At 36.1% G+C, this 20930-nt stretch overlaps 1 protein-coding gene across 1 annotated transcript in view; it reads right to left on the bottom strand.

The window, feature by feature from the left end:
* The window catches only part of LOC115215446 (mutS protein homolog 4-like), an 85836-nt gene that overhangs the window by 9102 nt on the left and 55804 nt on the right, over window positions 1–20930 (bottom strand). Inside the window, exons 18-23 of the mRNA XM_029784609.2 lie at window positions 20551–20645; window positions 18194–18241; window positions 15969–16136; window positions 13300–13372; window positions 7999–8063; window positions 6223–6293 (exon numbers count right to left, since the gene is read on the bottom strand). Coding sequence (XP_029640469.1) covers window positions 6223–6293; window positions 7999–8063; window positions 13300–13372; window positions 15969–16136; window positions 18194–18241; window positions 20551–20645 — 520 coding nt within the window. The remainder of the gene's footprint in view (window positions 1–6222; window positions 6294–7998; window positions 8064–13299; window positions 13373–15968; window positions 16137–18193; window positions 18242–20550; window positions 20646–20930) is intronic.

The raw sequence follows: 20930 nt of genomic DNA, 5'->3' as shown, positions 1-20930 counted from the left end.
TTACAGTGTGGACTAGATGCTTTTAAGTGGCCCGCATGGCAGGGAAACCAAGCAACACTCAAGACAAGGAATTATGAGAGGGGCAGGGCATTTGAGAAGAAGCAGTGATTTTTACAATTTGTAAATGATAATAACATTTTATAAGCTTAAAGCTTACATATAAGCAATCATCATGTAATGACTAAAGAAAATAATCTAATATTGGGGCATATAAGCCCCAACAGAAAAAGGTAGGGTTTCTGTATGCAAGAGACTTGAGCCCACAACTGTACAGAACCCTACTTTCTTTAGTTATTAAACAGTGATCGCTAATAAGCTTTAAGCTTATCAACTATTAATATATATATATATTAATGTTGAGATTCAGATATTTCTTGCAGAATTTTAAATAACATTCCTATTTCTTTTGATTCTCATAAAAATATTGGTTTCAAATTTGGGCACAAGGCCAGCAAGTTCGGGATTACATTGACCCCAGTTCTCAACTGGTACTTATTTTGTTAACCCTGGAAGGATGAAAGGCAAATTGGACAAATTATTAATGTAGCCACAAAGTGTTGTGACAGTACAGGTAATGTAAGGAAAAGAGAAACAGATGAGTTGAGTGGGCCTAAATGGAGACAGTATATAACTGGACTAATAAGTAATGAAGCATGAGTCAGCTAGCCAAGCTAATAACATCTTAAATTGAATTATAAATTTATGTGGAATATCTATTTGAAAATCCTGTTGCCAGTGAGTTCCGTAAATACGCCCCAGATGTGAAAATCATTTAAGTTCACACATCAACAGGTGGCTACATACTTTCTTAAAATAATAAAAGCAACCAAAAGTAGTTTTCAGGGATGCCTGCCTACACTGATAATCACAACTGACCATTAAACAATATATTTGAAAGAGTTTATAATATATTCTCTTTGTAGTCATAGGGAAAGTAATAAAAAATATTCATCATTATCATCACCATTGAAATAACAGTTCTAAAAATACGAGTGGTAGCCTCTACACGGTTGTTCGGCTGCTAGAAATAGCAGCCAAATCTCCCTCATATTTCAAGAGAAAGAGGAGACACATTGAATAATGTCTATGGTAAGACCTCACCTGGAATTTGCATCACCGGTCTGGAACCCCTATCTTGCCCAGGATATCAATCGTCTGGATGCTGTTCAGCGACGTGCAACCAAAAGAATACCCTCCATCAGGCAGTTGCCATATCCTGAACGCCTTACTTCCCTGGGCATGGACACATTGAAACTCCGACGTCTGGCAGCTGACTTGGCAGACACCCATAAAATTATCAACCATCGTACAAACAATAAATTTGAGCACCTTTTCAAACTCCACCCATCTAACACCTGTTGACATATTTACAAAGTAAGAAAAGAAAACAGCACAGCTCCCATGACTTCAGGAAACATTTTTTCACGCTGAGAGTTGCTGAAGCATGGAACAAACTGCCGGCATCAGTTGTTAGTTGTCGGAGCACTGCATCCTTCAAAACTTCCATGCTTCCTGAGATTCGCCAACACTACACTTGATTTTCTCCCCTCCATACACACACAAGCATGTATCTGACTCATACATTGTTCGCTTTCCAGACATTTCTACATTACTGCATGTATTATATGCACTTTCTGACAAGTTGTAGTGCACCTGAGCACTGTATACAATTAATTTCATTATTATTATTTTTAGTAATGAGAGATTCAATTTCTAACCGAAAAACAAGTCTCTTTTGTTTGAACTTAGTCAACAATGTGTGTGTGTGTGTGTGTGTGTTCGCATGTCATGTCAGGTAACTTGTTGTTTACTAGTAACAAGTAACCCATTACAACTTGTTGCATGACTGGGCTATCGGTGACTAAACCAGCAACTCTATTAGAGACTATGCAGGACAAAAAGTAATATCTGTCAAAAAATGGATGAACTCAGTAGGGACATCGGCCGTCCAACAGATACGAGTGAGAGACCCCTAAACTTATTTAGACATCTTTATAGGAGAAGGAAAACTTTGATATAACATCTGTGACTTCATTTGCATCCAATGATGTCGACTGATTCTTCTTTTTGCTATGCCCACTTCTGTGCGAGGACCAAGATATACCAGATGTAATATCTCCATACATGATAGACCACTGGAAGGGTCGTTACCTCAATTTACATAGAAGGAAAGGAAATTCCAAAATAACACCTGCCTCATTATGATGCCACAGATCTTGCTTTTGTTTGTTTCTGGACTACTTCACTTTGTAGGTGAGAGTCTTAGCATTGTTGTGCAAGCTGTTATTGACTTTAAATTTCAGCAATGATTGCTGACAGCCATTGTCTTTAACATCTAGGATAAGATAATTAATCAGTGATGGTCATACTTGTTTACAAGTTGACAGCCAGTATGTAGTTATGTATGCAGGTCCATACATAACTGGTACTCCATTGGTTACGATGATGAGTGTCCTGGTTGATCCAATCGATGGAACAGCCTGCTCATGAAATTAATGTGTAATTAGCTGAGCACTCCAAAGACATGCATACTGTTAATGTAGTTTAGTTTTCTGGAAGATTTAGCATGACACAGGATGTAACAAGGCCAACCCTTTAAAATAGAGGCACTACTCATTTTTACCAGCTGAGTGGACTAGGGCAACATGAAACAAAATATCTTGCTTGAGGAAAGAATGCACCACCAGGTATTGAACTTATGACATCATGATCATGAGCCGACTGCCCTAACCACTAAGCCATGTGCCTTCATCTGTACACACATACGTACATGATGGCCCTATTGATGTGGACTAAATTCTAATGAAAGAGCTTTGTTTCGGGGTTAGATAGTGGCTCTTCTTCCATTTTGAGAAATGCAGGAAAATAAAAAAAATTGTGGCTTGACTCACTGACATTAACCAATAATGGGATAGGTGGATCTACATAATATTTAGATTTAAGGCGGTGAACTGGCAGAAACATTAGCATGCTGGGCGAAATGCGTAGCCGTATTTCGTCTGCCGTTATGTTCTGAGTTCAAATTCTGCCGAGGTCGACTTTGCCTTTCATCCTTTCAGGGTTGATAAATTAAGTACCAGTTACGCACTGGGGTCGATGTAATCAACTTAATACCTTTGTCTGTCCTTGTTTGTCCCCTCTGTGTTTAGCCCCTTGTGGGTAATAAAGAAATATACATAATATTTAGATCAGTTACAAATATCTACAGCATCTCTCTCAAATGCCATCTTGTAAAAAAGAGGACATATTGGATAATGTGGCTCTTGGTAAACTATGTCTATAAATATGGTAGGGAGGGTCACAAATGGAATATCTTGGATTGTAGGTATGCTTTCTCATGGATGACCTGGGCTAAACAACAATTAAAACAGCAACAAAACACGAAAATACATGCATTTTTTTATATATATTACCTAACCAAATAATTTATGGTTATCTCATAATTTAATTATAGTAGACACACACACAAAGCACACTATACACTGTATACATACATTGTACATGCACACATGTAAAAATACACATGCACACAACACAACCATACCTGTATACAAACACTAACACCTGTAGACTTACACATACACACACAAATCACAAACACCATACACAAACACTGAATACATACACCATACATTCACAAGCGTAAAAACACACACACATACACAATACAAACACACACACACTCTCTTTCTCTCTCAAACACTAACACACAGGCACACAAACACACACACTTGCAAACACATACACAAATACATGCATGCATATACAAACACATATACCCAAACACACACACACAAACAAACAAACAAACAAACAAACAAACAAAGACACGAGATAAATTCAGAGATCTCCTGAAGCATATCATACAATTTCATATTATTTTCATTCTTATCATAGCTATATAAATAATTACATTATCAGGTGGATCATATCAGTTGGATGATAAATATAACTGGACACGGATAAACTTAAAACAAAAAGGAAATGGTTATTAATGCTATAAAACTATATATAGTCCAACATCTGGAAGTCATCTTGGATATGTCTCATTCGGTCTCAACAATACTGAGGAGACAGATTCATTTGATGAGTCCTAAGTTGTATGGAGCCAAGTCAAACTGTTAGAAAATAATGTACAGCAGTGTGTATGTGTGTGTGTGTGTGTGTGTGTGTATACTAGTCATATAATATAATATAATATAATACATACATACATACATACATATATATATATATATATATATATATATATATAATCCATGGATGAGATCCAGAGATGCTGAGTATAGAAGACAGTAGCAGTAGCATTTAAATGATTCATAGTTAGACTACTATGTCTTTACAGGGGATCAATTCCATGGAGTAAAGAGTGGCTATAAGAAGGATCAAGTTGAGCAGATATAGAGGCAGTTATGTGAATATACAACTGTTATATTTAAAATATCTAATTCGTTTATCCACATAATTACCAATATATATATATACATTAAGGGCATTACTACACATAAATGCCCCATGCTATGAGGGACTCTTAAAGTCATAACTACCGTAATAAATACACAATGTACCAAACATGGGGGAATGCAACCTTTGAAGCCAACCCTTTAAAACTATCTGTTTTTAAGGGTTGGCTTCAAAAGTTGCATTCCCTCGCATTCGGTACACTGTGTATTTATTATGGTAGTTTTGATTTTATGAGTCCCTAATAGCATGAGGCATTTACATGTAGTAATGCCTTTAATGTAAATAAATATATTTAAGGGGAATAACTATAAATTCTTCCCTTATGAGGTTTTCAAGCTGACTACTTGATAAATTCTTATAAAGATTTTATCTTATTTTAAATTTATATATATATATATATATATATATATACTAATATAGGATAAAATTTTTTTCAGAAAAAACTTTCATCAAAGGTGGCAGCATATTAAAATACTTTTAAAGGTTAAAATTATAAACAACTTATAAACAAGAGCAAAAGAAAAATTATTTCCATGTCAATATGCTGAGAACAGACATTAAATCGTTAATTTCCACATTTCATTTTACAATCACTATAAATACATGTTGTGCTGAAATCGAGGAAAGCTAGCTAACAGAATTTTTATTTTTTTAAAAAAGTTCATTATTTCTATATTGAATCAATTTCAAGATTAATCCTATGGATCCTTCCCTCTTCAGTAGAAAATACGATAAGAAATGAATGTAAAATCTTTTAGCTAGCCTCAGCACACATGTGAACTATTCTGAACCACAGTTTATAGTGGTTACCAGTCCCTAAGTGAATGGTAATAAATCTACTACTAATATAGGATAAAATATTTTTCAGAAAAAAATTTAATCAAAAGTGGTGATATTTGTTTATAATTAGTACCTGATATCAAGAAAAAGCGAAGGATACATGAATTTATAGGTATAGGTGTGGCTGTGTGGTAAGAAGTTTGCTCCTTAAAGGTGGCAAGTTGGCAGAAACTTTAGCACACCGGGCAAAATGCTTAGCAGTATTTCATCTGTCTTCATGTCCGAGTTCAAATTCCACCGAGGTCAACTTGGCCTTTCATCCCTTCGGGGTTGATAAATTAAGTACCAGTTGCATACTGGGATCGATCTAATCAACTGGTCCCCTCCCTCAAAAATTTCAGGCCCTTGTGCCTAGAGTAGAAAGAAAGTTTGCTCCTCAATCACATGGTTCTGGGTTCAGTCTCACTGCAGGGTACCCCTCTCTCCCTCTCTCTCTCTATATATATATATATATATATATATATATAAAGGGAAAGTTTATGAAAATAAACAAAAGACGAAGGCAGGTGGTGTACAAACAAACAGATGTATTAGTATAGCGCTCAGGAATAGAAAAAGTCTTTTATGTTTCGACCCTACGCTCTTCTACAGAAAGATACACAGAAAAAAACAAGGAGAGAAACAAGGAGAGAAAAAAAGGAGAGAAAAAAAAGGAGAGAAAAAAAAAATATATATATATATATACATACAACCATCATCAATAAAGACAAGGGATATGCCAACCCCCAAACACACACACACACATAATAGGATTCCTTCAGTTTGCATCTACCTAATCTACCTATACGGTTGGGAAGCATACTTCTTGACCACAGAGCTACACTTGCGCCTATGTTTGCACATCTTTCAATTTTATAACTGTGACATGATATTAAAAGGAACAAAGAATGAGAGAGAGAGAGACAGAAACATACTTACTTCTCAACATTAGGATAAACTTCATCAAGATTAGTCAATTCCATAAAGTGGGTAACAAAAAGTGTTATAGCCTGTAAAATAATGAGACATAGTTAATAAATTTATGTACAAACAATTTTTGTAGTAAAAAACCATTTAACATTAAACTAATTTTAAGTGAAAACCCTGAATTTCTTTTGAGGCAACCAAAGTAATTTACAAATAGAAATAGGAGCAGGCATGGATATAATAGGTTTAGGTGTGGCTGTGTGGTAAGAATCTTATGTCCAAACCACATGGTTTGGGATTCAATTCCAGTGTGTGGCATCTTCAGCAAGTGTCTTCTACTATAGACACAAGCTGACCAATAATGCCCTGTGAATGAATTTGGTAGATGGAAACTGAAAAAAGTGTGTTGTTCATATATAATTCTTTATCTATGTGTGTCATTGTGTTGTACTTATCCCCCAATACCACTTGATAACAAGTGTTGGCTTGTTTATGTCTCGTAACTTAGCAATTCAGCAAAAGGAATCGATGGAACAAGCACGAGAACTTTACAAAACATAAGTACTGGGATTGGTCTGTTCAACTAAACCATTCAAGGTGTGTATAGGTGATTTCCACACATTTTCCATCTATGAAATATTGTTCCCACATTTCTACAGACTCAAACCAAAGCTGTAGTAGAACACATGCCCAACATGTTACATGGTGATATCAAACACCGAATCACATGGCTGGGAAGTAAAATTCTTAACAGCACAGTCATGCCTATATACGAGGTTTGATCAACAAGTATCTGGACTGTTGCCATAGTAATAAAACTAAACCACACAGAGTGAAGCCGCTTTGCAAAAATTGACCTTGAACTCTGCTGTGCATGCACACTAAGTTTTAATGTTCTAGCACATTTCCACTGTTTACAGTAGCACTTGGTAGGAAGGTGTGTAGCGTGTGATCGTTGCATTGACTATGATAGAGAAAGTTGTCATGGCAGTACCTGCTCAGAGGCCTACACTAAATTGCAGAAAGTGTATGGAAAGAAATGTATGAGCCACACACAAGTGTATGAGTGGTTCAGATGTTTCCAAGATGGCCAAAAAAATGTGGATATTGACAAACATTCTGGGAGACCTGCAACCAGCAGAACTGAGAAAAACATTGCAGATGTGTTTGCAGCTGTGAGGGGAAATCATTGAATCACTATCCATAAGTTATCAGAGGATGTGCAGATTAGTTACAGTTCAGTTCAGTCCATTATCACTGAAGATTTGGGTATGAAATGCATATCTGCCAAGTTTGTGCCAAAACAATTTGCAGTTGACCAAAAAGACATTCGAGTTTCAGTTGCACAAGATCTCCTTGATTTTGTTGAGAACGATGAAAACTGTTTGTAAACTATAGGTCTTTGAGCAGGTATCACCAAGCTTTTGGTAAAATTTGATGCAAATTCTCTGCTCAGCTTTGTCGTGGTCAATGCAATGATCACACGCTACACAGCTCCCTTCCAAGCACTACTGTAAACAGTGGAAGTGAGCTAGAATGTTAAAACTTGGTGTGCATACACAGCAGTGTTCAAGATCAATCTGTGCCAAGCAACTTCACTCTGCTTGCTTTAGCATCATTACTATGCCAACAGTCCGGATACTTATTGATCAGACCATGCACAAATCTTTTTACAGGGGAAAAAGTAAATACATGCAGCTTAATGAAAAAAATAAGTCTACACTGTCAGGATCAAGTAATATATTGTCTCATATTTTGCCCTAAAAATTATATAACAATTATTCATACCTTTGTACTCAAAAGATATTCACATATTGCATAACAAATTCCCAAGCCTTCTTTGACACTGGTTCCTTTAAAAGCAAGAATAATAAAATTCATTTCGATACATCCAAAAGTTATGCCCAGATACTTTGAAATGAAGAACAATTATGTTATAATGAATAATTCAGTATTCTTTAATATATATGTGAATGTGTGTGTGTGTGTGTGTGTGTGTATTCAAATTTTGTGTTAGATGTAGTTCTACAATGTCACATACTTAATATGTCAGTGAGCTGGAAGAATTTTTAGCATGCCAAGCAAAATGCTTAGAAGCATTTTGTCTGTCTTTATGTTCTGAGTTCAAATTCTGCCAACAATGACCTTGCCTTTCATTCTTAGGGATTCAATAAAATAAGTAGCAGTTGGGTGTTAGGGTCCTCTCCAGAACTTTCTGGCCTTGGGTACCAAAATTTGAAACTAATATATGTGTGTTGTTAAACACGTTTTTGCAGCTTTTTATAGAGAAAATCCTTTTAAAGATGTAGAGTGTTAAAAAACACAGCATACTTCAAAGTTGGGTGAAATGAATTGCTCCAGAAGTGAACAAGAATGACAGATGTCAATATTTTGCTGTTATTTCAGCTCATCAATACTATACTCTCATTTTACCCTCAAAACAAATTTAAATTGCTAGCCTGAAATATATATTCCTCCTCCTCCTCATCATCATCGTTTAACGTCAGCTTTCCATGCTGGTATGGGTTGGATAATTTGACTGAGGACTGGTGAACCAGATGGCTGCACCAGGCTCCAATCTGATCTGGCAGTGTTTCTACAGCTGGATGCCCTTCCTAATGCCAACCACTCCGAGAGTGTAGTGGGTGCTTTTACGTGCCAACGGAACGAGGGCCAGTCAGATGGTACTGGCAATGGCCACACTCAAATGGTGATTTTTACGTGCCACCTGCACAGGAGCCAGTCCAGCAGCACTCTGCTGATGTGCAACAGTGCTGTACAAGTAAAATATAATTCAGATTTTGAGTTACAAGCAGCTCTGTAATGTAAACATTATTGATGCCATGCACTTAATGTAGGTGTGTTGTAAAATGCTTTTTGGCTGCGATATTTCACCCAAAGAAAGTCCCTTTATAAAGACACAGTGTATTGAAAGCCAGGCAAAATGAATCACCCTGGAGGTGAACAAGAATGACAGATAATGATATTTCACTGTTATTTCAGCTCATTGGTGTTGTATATTCAATTTACTCTTGAAGCAAAGTCCCTAGACGAAATAACACAGCCAAAAAACATTTAACAACAAACATACATTATGTGATATCAGGTCATCAATTATATACACACATACATACATAAAATACAGTGTACATTTAAACACATTAAGAGGTTTCTATCATAGTACTCCCTTATGCTTGAAGGAACAGCTAAAGTCCAAACCACTAATTAGGGATAAATTCTCAAAGGAAATGAAAAATAAAAACATTTATCATCTATTTCCTGGACCATTGTTTCTGACTTATATTAGCAAGTAAAATAATTTGCTAGGCGAAGTCTTTGTCAACAGGTATGCCAAGATTAAACATAAACACATACCTGGCGTACCTTGGCATACCTGTTGACGAAGACTTCACCTAGCAAATTATTTTATTTGCTAAAATAAGTCAGAAGCATCTGCCTTACACATGTAAAATCGAAGTGTCTGCAGAATCTTACACAGGTCTCTCCACATACATCCCCACAAGATAATGGTTGTACAGGAGTCAAGCAAGAGGGATTATGAAACCTGCACAACTTTGTGCCAAGTCATTCTCCAGATCCTCCTCCCAGCAGCTGTTCTGATCTGCAGTGATGAAATACACTTCCACTTAGCAGGGATGGTTAATAAACAAAACTTTCGATACCAGTCAGACAATAACCCTTGTGAATCCCATGAATGACCACTCTCTAGTACCATGGTTATTGTCTGGTGTGCCATGGGTGATTTCAGCATGTGGAGTCCTTATTTTTTCGAAGAGGAAAGTGTTACAGTAACAGTTACATCAGACCATTATTGTGCACTGCTCAAAAGGCTTCTCCATCCAGAAGTCATCCAGTTACTCACTGATTATAATCTGGATGATCTATGGTTCCAACAAGATAGCACCACAACGCATACCAAGGCTATAGTAGGAGACACTTGGCCAAGGTGCCACGTAGTGGGACTGAACCCAGAACCATGTGATTCGTAAGCAAGCTACTTACCACACAGCCACCCAATACAAGGAAAGCAAAATTTCTACAAATTTTCTAAAATGAATAAGTGTTCACAAATACTCCAACATTTATTTTTATAATTCTCAAAATATAAAGAGACCAAGGCTTGCCAATATTATTGATGCTGCTGATGATAATCATGATGGTATTAAGATGGTAATACTGTTTGTACTAAAGCCATACAGAATACAATGGGAGCTGCCTTCAAATGTTGCCTTTTCTCAGGCATGTAATCAAAATTTGTATCACCAAGTTTTTCAGCAGATCCTGAAAAAATTTCGTAAGTTTTTGTTTTTGCTCAAAAGTGTAACATATTTTCAAGTAGTGTTACAGCTACATATGACTACTTTCATCCTTAGGTCACCTGTGTATTTAATACTAAAAATGTATTCACTATTTCCCAGAACAATGAACAGGAAATTGTGAAAAGCTACAGTAAGTATGAGAATGTTTGTTTGATCATTGTCATTATTTCCTATTTTTTTTATATTCACACTACAATGGTTATATATTATTGTTGTTTATTATATACATATCATAAGGTGGTGAGCTGGCAGAAACGTTAGCATGTCGGGCGAAATGCTTAGCAGTATTTCATGTCTTTATATTCTGAGTTCAAATTCCGCTGAAGTTGACTTTGCCTTTCATCCTTTCAGGGTTGATAAATTAAGTACCTATTTCTTTACTACCCACAAGGTGCTAAACACAGAGGAGACAAACAAGGACAGACAAATGGTTTAAGTCGATTATATCGACCCCAGTGCGTAACTAGTACTTATTTAATCGACCCCAAAAGGATGAAAGGCAAAGTCAACCTCAGCGGAATTTGAACTCAGAACGTAGCGGCAGACGAAATACAGCTACGCATTTCGCCCGGCGTGCTAACGGTTCTGCCAGCTCGCTGCCTGATAAATTAAGTACCAGTTGCGTACTGGAGTCAATCTAATTGACTGGTCCCCTCCCCCAAAATTTCAGGCCTTGTGCCTAAAGTAAAAAAGATTATATACATATCATGCCAGCATGGAAAATGGATGTTAAATGAGAATGACGATGATGATGATAGTGAATAAATTTCTTTCTTTCTAATTTATATAGCTGATGGGAAAATATGAAATAATGTAAACAGTATAAAAACGATTTTTACTGCATTTTTATTGTGAAGCTGTTGAATGAGTCATGAGACAGAGCCTGACATAGTTTTAAGTACAATATTTAAAACCATTTTTGTGATTTCATTATCAAAAGGGAGGACTTTAATGGATATTTGAGTAATACCATGATGGTTACACCTGCATATATAGCAGCTATGGACATAACACAAGAAATGATGAAGGAACAAAACTCTTGGACTTAGTGATGCAAATGACCTAATCAGTTACAACACTAATTTCAAGAGACTTGTCAGCCATCTGGTCAACTACCAATCAGCCGAATACTGAATCTAGATAGACTTCATACATATCAGGAAATTGGATAGACAGATAATTGTAAGTGCATAGCTTTTCTTAGGTAAAGAATATATCCAAGAACATAGAGATGGTGATTGGTGGCACTAGAGTGAGACTTGCCTGAAAACATGAGAAAATTTGGAGAGAAGGAAGGTATGGGAGCTGAAAGACCCCATTGTTATGTTTCTTTATTAGCTACACAGGGCTGAACACAGACGAAATAAATTACAAAGTAGAGCTTTTCTTTTTGGAGAGAGTAAAAAAAAAGTGGGGTAGGTTTTCGATCAAAAGGGATTGTAAAAAGGAAAGAAAAAAAAAGATCAATAGGGATCGTGTATCACAGAAATGTCATGGTGTAAAGTGTAAAGGGGGAAGCAGATAAAATTTATCTGTGGAAAGAAAAGCCTACGGAAAAGACCATGGTAACCTCAGTCAATAATGTCACATGTTAACACATTTATTTGCAAGTAAGTAACTCTCTGTTTTAAATTTTTCCGGGTTCATAGGATTATGCTCAAGGACCCCACTGTTAGACAAAGGTTGAGAGAAGTTCTAGGTGACATATATACAAATAAGGTGTTTTTACAGAACAACATACAATAGTTGGATCTAGGTTCTGGCCAAATAAAAAGTAGCATGATGTAATAAGGCAGTGAAATGGTACAATAAACAGAGCAGTAAAAATCAAGAGACAAGTCTGGAAAGATTAGAAAACAATGGGTGGCAGGAAGCAACATTAATTAGCCAGAAGAGAAACCAGATATCAGATATAATAGGCATGGAAGAATATGAACGTAAGAAGGTTGCCAATGTTCTAGTGCTTTGTAACAAGAGGATCAGAGGTGCTACAAGTTCTGGATTGCAAAAGGGCAGTGTACCATTATGAAGCAAGATGTCATTGGGGAGAGTAAAAGAGAAACTGTAAATTATGATGTTCAAAAGATGTATGGGATCAAAAGGAGGCAAAGAGAAAATAAAAAAAGGCTTCATAAGTAGTAAATGCACAGGGGTAGTTCAGTGGAAGTACATTGATGAAATAAATTCTTTCAATTGCTAAGAATGTCCCCAAGAGATATTTGATATCTTCTGTTACCCAATATGAACTAAGTAGCAACAAAGGTGGGTTCTCCAAAATATAGCAGCCAATATAAGAACAGGGTAGATGAAGTTCTGGGAGCTAATATCTCTTCTGTCAACAAAGGGATTTTCTTTCTCATTCAAGAGCAATACCCGCTATTGAGGGGTATTGCCAGTTCTACAGGCATGGAAGTGCTGTCAGCTGAACCTGTCCAAGATACTTGTAGAGCAATGAAACTATTCTGTATGCACTTTCCTGCTGACCATGCCAATGGAAGAGGCAGCCTGAGGAAGAGATGGTAAGAAGTGATGAAGAAGATGATCAAAAGTCCACAATTTGTGGTGAGATTTGTACTGAAGAAGGCCTCATCCAACCTGTGCAAGGCAAATAAACATAAAAATGATGATGATGATGATGGTAACAGTAATGATGACAATGACAAAGCAGATGATGATGATGATGATGAAGAAAGCAAAAGAAATCATAACATCCAGGCATTTAATGGCAAATAACACCTGCTCTTCTTACCTCGACCGAGCTCATCAATTATTATTAGTGAAGTATCTGAAGCATTCTGAATAATGTAGTTGATCTCTCTCATCTGAAACAAAATTGATTGTAAATGTATGTATTCATATACATATATATATATATATGTATACGTACACGCACACCACACACACACACACACACAAACACACACACACACACACACAAACACACACACACACACACACACACACACACACACAAGTAAATGGTCTCCAACAGTTTTGAATATTCTTGTTATTTGATCAACTGAGTACCACCAACACAATGAATTATGCATGAATAGCATAAATGGCTGAGTATACTGCACAGATACGTGTACCTTTAACATAGTCCTTCAGCTGAATCAGTGTTATACAGTATGTATTATGGGTCAAATCCATCCAATTGACTTCTGCTGTTTCTCCCTAACCAAGTTCCCTCATAAAGCATTGGTCTACCCGAGGCTATAATAATAAACACTTGCTCAAGATGCCACACATATATCACTTGCCAATCAAGTGGCTTCAGGTTCAGTTCCACAATAGAATCTTGGCTGGTGTGTGTGCATGTGTGTGTCTCCATGTCTTGTATGCTAGTTATAAAAATGAGCATCGCCATCATGCAATTAGTGCCCTTTATTTTCAATCTTCTATGAAATACATATTCAGCCACAGGGAAATACTACCTTCCTTGGAAACGGGCAAGGGTTGGTAACAGGAAATGCATCTTGCCACAGTAAAATTTGCCTCAGTGTATTATTCTATCTAACCCATGCAAGTATGGAAAAATGGATGTTAAAACTATGATAATGATGATGATGAAGTCATATACTCTTTTACTCGTTTACTTGTTTCAGTCATTTGACTGCGGCCATGCTGGAGCACTGCCTTTAGTTGAGCAAATCGACCCCCAGGACATATTCTTTGTAAGTCTGGTACTTATTCTATTGGTCTCTTTTGCCAAACTGCTAAGTTACGGGGATGTAAACACACCAGCATCGGTTGTCAAGCGATGTTGGGGGACAAACACAGACACACAAACATATACACACACATATATATATACTTCTTTCAGTTTCCATCTACCAAATTTACTCACAAGTACTCTATCCACTGAGAGATAAATGCTCCATCTACTAAGAAATGAATATCATTTAATATACACAATTACAAAAATAGCTAGTTATAGTTTCATGCCTTAAGATATATTAAATTGGTAGATTAACATATAATGCCATGTGTCTCCAAGCAATCTTCCAGACTCAGTTCATAACATTAGATGCATCTTAAAACAAAGACATTGGTCTATGAGAAAACATGACAAAAAAATTAAAAAAGGGGGAAAAAAATGCAAAGAAGGTCAATGTAAAACGTGGAATGAGAAGAAAGGAAAGAAATGGAAGAGAAGTAAGGAAAATAAGCTCTTCACCCTCTTTGACTGTAGAATCAATAATTAATGTAGCTGATGCAGTATAATGTAACTACATAATTATGGTTTCTACTGTCAAAGAGGATGCAGATTTTGGTTTTCTTACTTTTCTTAATTTTTTTCCTTTCCCCTTGTTCCAATCTTTGCATTAACTTTCTTCGTGTTTTTCCTTCTTTTTTTCTTCTCATGTTTTCCAGCATCCTGTTTTTTTTTATAAATACATTTAACATTATGCATTGGGCATGAAAGCTTGCTTGGGGACACATGGCATGTTATATAAACCTTCCAGTCTAATGTATCTTAAAGCATGAAATAATTGGTAGCTCTTTTGTAATTGTGTGTGTGGTGCTCCAGCATGGCCACAGTCTAATGACTGAAACGAGTATAAAAAAAATGATATATAGGCGCAGGTGTGGCTGTGTGGTAAGAAGCTTGCTTCCTAGTCACATAGTTCTGGGTTCAGTCCCACTGTGTGGCACCTTGGGCAAGTGTCTTCTACTATAGTCTTAAGCCAACCAAAGCCTTGTGAGTGGATTTGTAGATGGAAACTGAAAGAAGCCCATCATACATATATATACATGATGATGATGATGATGATGATGATGATGATGCTGATGATAGATTTGTGTGTGTGTCTGTGTTTGTCCCCATCCCCTACGATCACTTGACAACTGATGTTGGTGTGTTTGTGCCTCCATAACTTAGCAGCTTGGCAAAAGTGACTGATAGAATAAATACTAAGCTTACAAAGAATAAGTCCTGGGGGTCAATTTGTGGTGCTTCAGCATGGCCAGAGTCAAATAAAGGTGGTGCTCCAGCATGGCCACAGTCAACTGAAACAAATAAAAGAATCCCCAGGCTAACCAATGCCTTGTTGCCTTGTGAGTGAATTTTGTACTTGCAAACTGAAAGAAGTATGTGATGTGTGTGTGAAAGGGAGAGAGCATCTGTGCATGTGTTCATGTGTACCTATGTGTCGATATCATGTCATGGTTGTAAATGAGCTTCTTCTTCATACAAGCCATGTTGTGTTTCCAAGCCTTTCGTAATAAAAGACATGTCTGGCCATAGGGAAATATTACCTAACTAAGAAATAGGTGAGGATTGGCAACAAAACATCCAGATAGGCGATACAAAGAAAACAAGGACGGGTCATTCGGAGTTTACTTTATATATATATATATTAAGGACTTTTAACAATCGTTTTATTTAGAACAATATTAAGTTAGTATTCTCACTTCAAGCATAAATGTAGAGGCATTAGTTTCTAGATCATCATCACTGCCAATACGAGTAAAAATCTGATCAGAAATTCTAAAAGAAGCATATGTCGCAGGTACAAAACATCCAATTTGAGCCATGATTTGGAGCAAAGCAACTTGCCGTAGATATGTTGATTTACCACTCTGTAAAACAAGTAAAAAAGATAAATAGTATTATATCTTAATTGAATATCTTTGAATGAATGATAAATAATATATGATACATTGATTTTAAATTAATCGTAATCAAGAAAATACATTTCTGCAGGGCTATGGCTGCTGTAATTAAATTAAGTTTATTGAAAATTTTCATTTATTTTTACTAATACTTTGTTTTTGTACTTTTTTTTAATAAAAATATTTATTTCTACATGTTTATGTATGTATGTATGTATGTATGTATGTATGTATGCGTGCATCATGTTTATATATGTGTGTGTGTGTGTGTATAGTTGAAATTTATAGAAAAACATCAGACAAAGGCAGGTGTATGAACAACAAGCAAGTGTATTAGTTTGACACTCGGAAAAATGAAAAAGTTTTTTACATTTCGAGCCGACACTCTTCAACAGAAAGGGATAAGAAGAAATAAACAGAGAGAGAATGAAAGAAACTTGTAAATTTCAATGTTTGCATGTGTGTGTATATATATACACACACACATGTATACATTTATATATACATGTGTGTGTGTATGTATGTATGTATATATATATGTACATACATACACACACACACACACATACACACCGTATATACTCAAGTAATAGTTGATCCCATGCAAAAGTCAACCCCTTATTTTTGGCCAAAAAATTGGGAATTTTCCATAGACCTCATATAAAACTTGACATTAGTATTTCACAAACATCAGGACAACATTCATGGTTCAAGGTACTGTATTATCCCATACATAGCAATAACAGTCTTACAAAATTGTGTGGCTACCTTACTGTAGCCTGCTCTATAGGTGGAATGCCTGGAGCATATAATGGAATGCTCAGTGCTCAAGTAAAACACCATTTAATAGCCAGCACTACACATCTGTTGATGGGTGCTAAATCACTATTACTTATATGTATGCACAGGATATGCTGCAAGCCTGCATACATCTTCAAGCACAATAAACACATGTGTCATACACTCACTTATATGGTGAGAAACATGTTTCACAGGCAGCATTATTGGTGAGCAATGGCAAATACCCCTGTATAAATTTGTACAAAGGCATGACTTTGAAAAGCCTAATTAATTACTAGATCAGTGGTTCCCATGCAACCTTTATATTTTCCTCATCTCCAAGTACAATAACCATATGAGTCATATCCTTATCTGTTTATATGGTGAGAAACGTGTTTCACTATTGGTGAACACCATTGTGTGAATTCATATAGAGGCATGACTTTGGTAAGCCTAAAAAAATTTCCCTTTCGTTACTGTATTTATTTTGAGATGCTCTGTGTTTCTTTCAATCATTTTAAATATAACAAAGAATTTAGTAAAATAACTCAGTTATCATTCAGCTAGTGTTAGGAATGTAAATTGTGACTAAGGTTTGGTGGAATATTTTAATTCAAAACTTATGAAAGCAGGACATTTTACCATAGAGCCGGTTTTGGCCGGGTTAGTAACAAAAGGGTTAATCACTAGACGAGTATACAGAGGTGGTAATATTACTGTAATTCATTGTTTTTGTTTTTATTCCCTTAGAGATCAGTTGGGCTTCTGCTGCTGATAGAGAGAGAGAGGGAGTGTGTGTGTGTGTGTGTGTTGTGTGTGTGTGTGTGTGTGTGTGTGTGTGTGTGTGTGTGTGTGTGTGTGTGGTGTGTGTGTGTGTGCATGTGCATATGAGGGAGAGGGAGAGAGAGAGAGTGTGTGTGTGTGTGTGTGTGTGTGTGTGTGTATGTGTGTGTGTGCCTGTGCATATGAGGGAGAGGGTGAGAGAGAGAGAGAGAGAGTCTTTTGACAAAAGCCGAAATGGTCACAAATGGATACTTTACTCCTGATTTTGAAGAACCATTTCAGAAGAATATGCTGTTCATAAAGAAAAACAGATTAATACTAATCTGTCTTAGAACATGACTTTAGTAGTGTTTCTTAACTAAGAGAATCCTGTAAAGTTTACAAACAAATTTTAATAGGATTTATATCTTTAGATCAAATTATTTTTTCCAAATATTATTGTACGAGGGCTTAATACTTACCATATTTGGTCCTGTAATAATAATAAAATTGCTGTCATTAGAAGCATACTGAAAAAACAAACAAAAGAATGATTAAGTTATTTCCTGATAACTAAATATACTATTTTTTTTTATTTTTTACTTGTTTCAGTCATTTGACTGCAGCCATGCTGGAGCACCGCCTTTAGTCGAGCAGATCGACCCTGGGACTTATTCTTTGTAAGCCCAGTACTTATTCTATCGGTCTCTTTTTGCCGAACCGCTAAGTGACGGGGACATAAACACACCAGCATCGGTTGTCAAGCAATGCTAGGGGGACAAACACAGACACACAAACATAAACACACACATACATATATATACATATATACGACAAGCTTCTTTCAGTTTCCGTCTACCAAATCCACTCACAAGGCATTGGTCGGCCCGGAGCTATAGCAGAAGACACTTGCCCAAGATGCCACGCAGTGGGACTGAACCCGGAACCATGTGGTTGGTTAGCTAGCTACTTACCACACAGCCACTCCTGCGCCTTATACTATGTATAAAATATGAATATGTTACAAAATATAATGCAAGTACGAAATTACAAAAAATTTGATTTAAACATTAAGATTTGATAGTATTGTAGGAGAATGGGGATGGAAACAGCATAGTCGGTTTAAATCACAATTGTTGAAGGCATTCTTCACAGCTCGCCAAGTTGTATTTTCGCCTTCACTCGGAGCTTGTCTGGTCACGTCTGGTTCTCTCGGCAGCAGGAAGCAAAAGAAGAATAGCAGTAAAAGCTAGCTGCTGCTGATTACTGAGCATGCTCATAAGGCACTTCCGGCAGGCCTTCTGGAAAACACTAATCCTTGTGCATGTGCAGATGAAAATCCCAAAATGGCATCTGGAACCTGGCGTCACTACAGTATCAACATAATGATAATAACAATAATAATAATCCTTTCACCTGGAAGCCCAAGGCCTGAAATTTGAGGGAGGGGTATAGTTGATTACATTGACCCCGGTGTTTCACTGGTACTTAATTTATTGACCCCGAAAGGATGAAAGGCGAAGGTGAGCTTGGCAGAATTTGAACTCAGAATGCAGCAACAAATGAAATATCGCTAAGCATTTCATCCAGCATGCTAACGACGACGGCGGCGGCGACGACGACGATGATGATGATTTCAAATTTTATCACAAGGGCAGTCATTTTAGAGGAGGGGAGGAGTCAATTACATCAAACCCAGTGTTCAGCTGATACTTTGCAGGAAAATCAAACCCATATTAGAAAGGAAAAAGGAAAAAAAATAAACAGTCAAAAAAAAAAAAAAAAATTGTGTTGATTAACCTCATATAGCTACCACTTTTTCTGTAGTGTTTGTCAAATTTCTGTTGCTTTTCACTTCTGCAAATTTTCAAAGTCAAATCAGGTTCTTCTACTACTTCTATAAATATGCATGGAATGTTTAAATAACTCTGTGGTATTTAATGATTAATGAGGATTGTTTTTCTGTTAGACTTATCAACCACTTTTTTTTTATTTGTTTCTATTCCTTTTCTTAAACAACATTTACCTTCTCCTACTTATTAAAATTTCATAAAACTCTTTCAAACTAATGCTATATGCTTTGTCTATAGACTCATGGATTAAATATACAGTGAACTCCTTCTTATCTGCTACTTAAATAACTGGAACTCAAACAACCAGCAACCAGAAACAAATTAAAGAAAATGCTAATTAGAGTCAAAAGAATGTGTGCTAATTTGTGTTAATTAATCACTTATCATTAAAAGAAAGAAATTTTATGACTGTTACTTCCCAAAGTATAGTACAGTATATCATTTTGTGGCATTTACAGTATCTGCATTTTATTAGGTTACTAAAGCTTGTTCTTTACACAAGTTATATTTTTATGACTTCCTATTTCTCTCATTTTCACTACCTGTTATCTTTTATCTTTTATTAGTTTTATTCATTAGACTGTGGCTGTGCTGGGGCACCTCCTTCAAGAATTTTTAGTTGGATGTATCGACCCCAATACTTATGGATGATTTTGTGATACAGTTTCAAATCCTAGCTGAAACTATTTAATTTCATTTATTGTGTTTGAGAAAATTTTAAATGTATTTTATTCCCTCACCATCTAAAGTAGGGTCCATATCAGATTTTATTGTTAAAATTTTTCTGCTATTAATTGGTTATACTTCTACAATACACAGAAAATTTTTAATAATTATTTTTATGCAATTCCTAATAATAAAAAATATAAGAGGATTTTTTAAAGATCAAAAGCTAGGTGGGTCCATCCAAGTTCTTAACAAGTTCAGCTCACCCACTAAAATAAGGAATATTTTTCACTTATTAGAATAATTAAAAGTATATTTACAGTATTGTTTGGAACAGGAGGCTCCCTTGCAATTTTTTCTAAAATGGGATGTCGGCTTTGCTTAATGGCAACAGTGTCTGTAAATTCTGGACGAGCTGAAATAGAATATCGAGCATGAATAAGAAAAATTAAGAAAGAGAAACCTAAAATGTTTAAGTTGTACAATAAATAAAAATGATTCAAGTTTTCTTAACTGTCAATGTGTTGTAGCTATGTATAGCACGAATATATTGTCAATAAGCATCAGCAGGTGATTCCTAGGCTTCAATAACATCAGGTTTCACTTGTATGGCAAAATATCATCATTTAACATCTGTGTTCTATGCTAGTATGGGTGGGACGGTATCACAAAAGCTGGCCAGGTCAAAGCCTGTACCAGA

This window comes from Octopus sinensis, linkage group LG9 (assembly GCF_006345805.1).
Source record: "Octopus sinensis linkage group LG9, ASM634580v1, whole genome shotgun sequence".
In the NCBI taxonomy this organism is placed as follows: domain Eukaryota; kingdom Metazoa; phylum Mollusca; class Cephalopoda; order Octopoda; family Octopodidae; genus Octopus; species Octopus sinensis.
This window is presented reverse-complemented; position numbering and strand designations above follow the sequence as displayed.